This window comes from Bidens hawaiensis, unplaced genomic scaffold, assembly GCF_021521415.1.
Source record: "Bidens hawaiensis isolate Kalapana, Puna unplaced genomic scaffold, B.hawaiensis_p1.1 tig00001685_1, whole genome shotgun sequence".
Classification (NCBI taxonomy): domain Eukaryota; kingdom Viridiplantae; phylum Streptophyta; class Magnoliopsida; order Asterales; family Asteraceae; genus Bidens; species Bidens hawaiensis.
Window position 1 is genome coordinate 3,942,369 of NW_027491095.1, and position 6,502 is coordinate 3,948,870.

Below are 6,502 nucleotides of genomic sequence, written 5' to 3' on the forward strand. Positions count from 1 at the left end.
CATGACATCCATCTTAGCGTTTCGCTCTTCCTTGACCTTCAAATCGGTAGTGGGTGGAAATATGGAGCGAAGTTCATCTCGGATTGTTGAAAAACGGGTAAAGTAATCAGTGAAAGAAGAGTCTCCTTGTTCAGCCCTGATGTAGGACTGGATCACCGAGTATGCATGGGAGAGAGATTCCTTATCAGAGAATGATGAGGAAAGATGTTCCCACATATCTTTTACGGTGGGAAAATTTTGGGTAATGGTGAGTATTTGTGGCTCCATGGCATTCCACAATGCCATCTGTATTCCGCTATCATCAATGAGCCATTCTCGGGAGATCGGATCAGCGGGTCATGTAGTGAGATGGTCTTCTTTGCCTACACTTGTAAGACCCTTCCGAACAAAGAGGCTCCATGAACCCCAATTACTAGAATCAAGTTTGATCGGAATGCGAAGAACAGCTGAATAATTAATAATACCTGGAGCAATCTGAGATTCTGAAGTTTTTTTGTCTCCCATTGGATCTGGTAGTTACTTAATCGAACGAATACAATACACGAACTGAGACAGAAAAATAAAGGTCCCCGAATTGAAAAACTAACAACACAGGGTGGTGCAGAAGCAAAAGATAAGTAACATGGAAAAAGTCCGGTGGCCGGAAAAAGTGTCACGCGCCCTCACGCGGCGGCGCGTGGAGGGCAGTGGCGGAGCAGGGGCGGCGCGTGGGACGGCGTAGCGACGGCGTTTTTTCAGGTAAGGTCAATCGGAGCTTTCTGGTGGTAATGGTGGCAGCGGTGAGAGTAGGTGATATCTAGAAAAAAGATTTCGTGATGAGGCAAGAGGTTCAACGAGACCGGAGTTCGTTTAAGATCTGGTGGCTGCTGGTCAGATTCAAATTCGGGTCAGATGACGGCTAGGGTTTGGATCGAGAGCCGTAGCTCTGATACCATGTAAAGAAATGGTGTATATTTGATTGATCATAAACAACTAGATAGTACATCTATATATACAAGTAATAAACCCTAAATGTAACCCAAGCTGGGCCCATAGGCTTTCTAGCTAGCTACATGATGGTCTTTTAACCCAATACACAAAATACTATTAACATTGATAAACAAATATGTTTTTTAAAAAGAAAAAAATAATTATGTTGTGGGAGTACAACACCCGTATCAAAGCACGAATTAAGTAAGGTACACTAGTACATAACAGTATCACACAAAGTCAATCTCAAACAAACTTGGGCTTCTGGCACATTAAACTTCTAACAATTTCGAATATGATTTCCTGAAAATACATATAGCATGAAGATACTTCTTATAAAAGCAGATAATCAGTTTGGTGAGTTTATGATGGTCAGTCAGCAGTTTGATATTGTTTAGTTTAAACTCATTATTTTTAGTAGATTCAAAATTAAATTGAACACATATGAACAAAGCATATATATATCTCCAAATCTGGAAAACAAAAACAATTTGACTCATGTGATGAACAAATTATAAAAACAAAAATAAATAAATAAATATATAATAATAATAATAAGAAACGTATGTTAACATTTCTCTATCACTAAAATTAATAATAATACTCGACAAGTTGGGCATTTGTAATCTACATGCTCCAACTTAAGGGGGAATAAAGAAGGAAACTATTTTGACTATTATTGCAATTTCGTGATGTTTGTTATTTCCTTTTTATATCATTTCTAATTTATATCAGTTGCCTTGTATTTTATTTATGAACCAATCTTCTGTTTGTAAACAAAATTAAAAAAAAAAGATACAAGAAAGCTTTACCATATGAACTCTAATAAACCTGGTTAGGCTATGTGTAGTGGAGGGGCTACAATTGGGGACGAATTGTGACATGTGGCGCCCAGTCAGCAAGGAGTGGAAATTTATTTTTGGGGTGTAATGTTGTAGGGGCTACAAGTTGGGCCCACAGTTTCTTTTTTTATTATTTTCTTTTTATAACTATACTAAACAAATAAAAACCAATTTATTTAAATAATTAGATAAAAATGCATTAAAATTAAAAAGAAATACAAAAACTTAAAAAACATAACTAATAATGCATTAAAATTAAAAAAAATACATAACTAAAAATATTAAAAAACATAACTAAATAAAATACTAATATCCATAATATTCGCGCATTTTTTCCATTCGTTGTCGTTGCAATAATGCGGCCTCTTCGTGTAACCCGGCATCTTTGAGGGATTTGTATTCTTCACTTATTTCCCGCAATTCCAACATTTGGGCAATCTTTTGGTGTTGTTTGTCGGTTTCTCTCATGGCATCGTTGAGTTCCTCGACACATTTTTTGTGTTTTATGATGATTTCTTTCATGGTAGCGGCGAGTTCCACGAGTGTTGGTTAGTTCGGGTTGTTTGTAGGATTCATTTTGTTAGATTTTTTGAAGAAGGTTTATGTTTATATAGATGTGAAATGAAGAAGAAGGATATAAAATGGAGAAGAAGGTATATGTTTATATAGATATATAATATATTGTTTTAATTAATTTTTTTTTATTTTGTACCGTTGTCAAACGGTCAAAATAATAAAATATTATTATTTTCTCAAAGTTTAGGCGATAAAAAGAATCTGCCCCCCGCCCCAAATCGCCCAAAAATCGCCGGGGGGGGGGGGGGTGGCGGTGTTCTAGCCCCAAGTCACCCCATTTCTCCCCCAAACATCGCCCACTACACTTGGCCTTACCAGGTAGCGTCGCAGTCGGTCAGTCGACAAAAAAAGTTTAAGGGCATAGTCATGTCGGAGTCGGGGTTTAATTGGAGAAGGCCGATATTAATTAGGCATCCGACGAGATGTATTTTGGCCTCTAACGAGATTGCTTGGACAGTGACAAAATCTAGTTGTTTAAAAATCCCGCCGAGTAATAAATTTAAAGTCACGTTTTAGGGAGGACGTTATTGGAATTGGTTGGTTAAATGGGCAATTTTTCTACATTGACCGATAAATGGATATGTTTGTCATTTTTTACCTAGGCTTTAACTAGATTCTAAGGACACTGACAGAAAAGATTAGATATTATGTATAACACTTATCTTGTGTAGGAAAATCTTAGCTACTTCAAAGACAGCATTAATTCCATGACACCAGAGTAGTCACACAGCGAGGAATCTGGGCATGAAATGTATAAGCAAGCAGTCCAGATGTAAACCCAAAATTTCAAAGATATGCTTTCGATAGACTAACAATAAAACTTATTTATTCATAACACGGAAAAACAGATCCTAATACAAATGCCTTAAAAATAGAGAACACTTCAAAAGACAATTTTTATAAGCACCCATCCAAACATAATTCAAGTTCAACATTACATATATAGATGTTACATTATAAGAACCCAACCATATGAATACAGAGATGCGAATTACCTGTCCACATGACACCTGAACATATGCAACAAGAACAACTTGTTACCGTAATGCCAAGTACGCAACCATATAATAATAACCGGAAAAAAAAATATATTCAAAAACTAAAAGCGATATTAGTTATGATTCTAATTTTTATGAATTTTATGAATGATAATAACTCTTAAAGTACATCAAGTCTAAAAGTGACAAAGTAAAAAAGAACATAGAACTTACAATTAAAACATGTTTGTTGCTTCATGTAGACTTAATGGTAAAGATGGTCTGAACCACTGTTAGAACAAATAGGATTATTCCGGCAACTACAGCAATCATACTCCATGGACTACTGAAGTAAATCCTCTTCATCTTGGCTATATTTTTTGGCCAGTAACCTTCATAGTACTTGCTCAATATTTTCCACTGATCTGCATAAAAGAAACTCTCAAATGGAGCTTCTCTGCATATGTTGTTAATGATGTTAGCAACTTCTACATTTGAACCTAGAGCGTTAAGAATGACTCTCGAATCTACCAATTTGGCAACATCTTCTTGAGTATCTACTAGTGTATCCATGGCAAAGGCAAATGATGAAACATAAGCATCATCTGTACCCGATAGCTCGTATGCAATGAGATTCCTTAAAACATACTCGGTGTAATCATTAACATCTAATGTCGGGATTCTAAGAGTTGGCTTACTCCAAGACCCAAAAAAAGATGCAGACCAGTATAGTTTCACTTCCATCCCCAACAGCCATGTTGGATTATTGTAAGGTTTGATGCTCACCCCTGCACTGTCCAGATCTGAAACCGAACGTGGGATTGTCGAGGTGAATTTACCATTTTTAATATTATCCGGAGGCTTGTAACATTGATGTAGAACACTAAGAATATGATGAGCATTATTAATGGAAATATTCTCGAGTTCTATTTCTGCTTTAATGAAGTTGAAGTCAAAGACAATTGGATAGATAAGTTTCTGAAGGGAGACATTAGAATTAACTTTCAATATAGTGCACCGGTGTATATCATCAAGAACAAAGAGTGGGATCTGGTTTTCTAGCAATAACAGATCAAACAATATGTTCATCGATAACAATACTCCATTTTCATATAGTTTCAACTTAGTAAAGAACTCTATGAATAGGAATTCAAGTATAAAGCAAGCATCCATAACCATCATGTCAACAATTTCAGCATCATCATAGGTCTTCGTCCAAACATAAGAAGCCTTGATTTTTTCCATTGAAGCGCACACTTTCTCTACGCACGATTTCAGGAATTCCTCTTGTGGGTATTTTGTTCGTCGAATTAGGCTACTCAGATACCGTGCTTTCTGCCTTTCAAATGCTTGCACCTTCTTATCTTCTCTGTGGAGAGGTCCAATAGAGACCACCCGAGGGTCAAAAGAACTTGGGCTCAGATCCCGTAGTATACCAGGAGCCATGTAAATGGATGGGCGGATCCCATTTTTATAGCTCTCTTCCTTTTTTACATGACAAAGAAGACGTTGAACGGCATTGTCTTTAATCATGTCTACGTCTCCCACCTTGATCTCTAAACAAGCAACAACAAAAGTGATCCACCAACGGATTAGCTAAACCCTCTTACAACATGCTTAACTGCATGTGTTAATCATCTTTTAAACTTTATTACAACGTATTTATAACCTGTTGAGACGTTTAAAATTTCGACAAGTTTATTTTAAATTTCGACGAGCGGGTTTAGAATGATAGACTGAATAGGCATTATTTTGTATCCAAATTAACATTGATATCTTTGACAGAAATAGAAATAAATATATAGATAATGTTCGTTCCACTATATATTATCACATGATCATGTTGGTGAAAAAGGTATTTTTTATAGGAACATTTTTCTGGTCAAAAAATATAACATTAATTATCACAAATCCAAAACCATAAGGTTATGTGTAGTGGAGGGACTACAAATGGGGACGAATTGTGACACGTGGCGCCCAGTCAGCAAAATAGGCGAATTTGTTTTTGGGGTGTAGTGGTGTAGGGGCTACATTGGGCCCACAGTATCTTTTTTTATTATTTTTTTTTTTATAATTAAACTAATCAAATAAAAACCAATTCCTTCAAATAATTAAATAAAAATACATTAAAATTAAAAAGAAATACAAAAAAATACATAACTAAAAAAAATACATAACTAAAAATATAAAAAAACATATAGCTCGGTTGGCGTACATGTTTAGGTTCGGGTCGGGAAATTGAAACGGATAGCTCGGTTGGTTTACATATATACACACACACACAGCATATATACATATACATATACATATACATATATACACACACAACATATATACATATACATATACACACACAACATATATACATATACAAATAGTAATATAATAATATATATATACATATATATATATATATATATCTTACACACACACATATATATAATAATAATAATAATAATAATATAAACAAACAAAACAACAGACAAGCTGGGTGAGAAAAGACCCCGCCCCTGCCCCTTTTCGTCCACTTATCGCCTGGGGGGCGGTGTTCTAGCCCCATTTCGCCCAAAATTCGCCTGAGCCCACGCCCTACAGTCCTACAGATCTTTTACCATTCTGAAAATCACAAAATCAGCTACCAGCTTACCAGGTGCCAGGTAAACCGACGGAATCGGCTCCGTAATGTTGTCTTCGTCATTTTCTACATCATCAAGAAGACTTTGGAGGGTGTCTTCAACCAATTCTACTTGTCCAAACTCCAGATCACCTCTTTCCATAGTGAATGTTCTTTTCGACCGTGATTATGAATAAGTTATATTGTTGAGGATTACGTACTCAATGTTATTAATGTAGTTTTCGATTGATTATATTGAAAGAGGAAACAAAAAACTAGAATATATTGCAGTTAGCATAGCTTATTAATTTCAAATGTTAAAAATATCTTTCAACTCATTAATTTCCATCCGCCAACTAATTTTAAACGGGCTTTTGCGGGGCCGACATTAATTTCCATATGAAGTGTTAAAAATATCTTTCAACTCATTCGAAGATATCCTAATTAAAAAAAGTCCTTTCAAAGTACAGTTTATACATATATAACTTTCGAGAAGAGCCGAGTTTGCTAGTATAAATTTTGAG

General features: G+C 35.5%; 1 protein-coding gene across 3 annotated transcripts; it reads right to left on the reverse strand.

The window, feature by feature from the left end:
• Positions 1-1,128: 1,128 nt before the first annotated feature.
• Positions 1,129-6,207, reverse strand: LOC143593624 (UPF0481 protein At3g47200-like). Of its 3 annotated transcripts, XM_077073208.1 has the most exons (3): positions 6,012-6,207; positions 3,573-4,899; positions 1,129-1,249 (listed from the first exon to the last, which is right to left on the reverse strand). In XM_077073208.1, exons 1-2 carry the CDS (start codon positions 6,139-6,141, stop codon positions 3,620-3,622), a joined length of 1,410 nt encoding a protein of 469 aa, XP_076929323.1. In that variant the 5' UTR covers positions 6,142-6,207; the 3' UTR covers positions 1,129-1,249; positions 3,573-3,619. The 3 variants fall into 3 exon arrangements, with proteins under 3 accessions (XP_076929323.1, XP_076929320.1, XP_076929316.1); XM_077073205.1 differs by lacking the exons at positions 1,129-1,249; positions 6,012-6,207 and adding an exon at positions 3,270-3,397 and having other exon boundaries at positions 3,599-4,953; XM_077073201.1 differs by lacking the exons at positions 1,129-1,249; positions 6,012-6,207 and adding an exon at positions 3,270-3,397 and having other exon boundaries at positions 3,588-4,953.
• Positions 6,208-6,502: the final 295 nt, after the last annotated feature.

Coding starts and splice junctions, on each gene's coding strand:
- LOC143593624 (XM_077073208.1), bottom strand. CDS start 6,141: ATGGAAAGAGGTGATCTGGAGTTTGGACAAGTAGAATTGGTTGAAGAC. Junction 4,900..6,011: donor GTCGGTTTACCTGGCACCTG/GTAAGCTGGTAG, acceptor TGGGAGACGTAG/ACATGATTAAAGACAATGCC.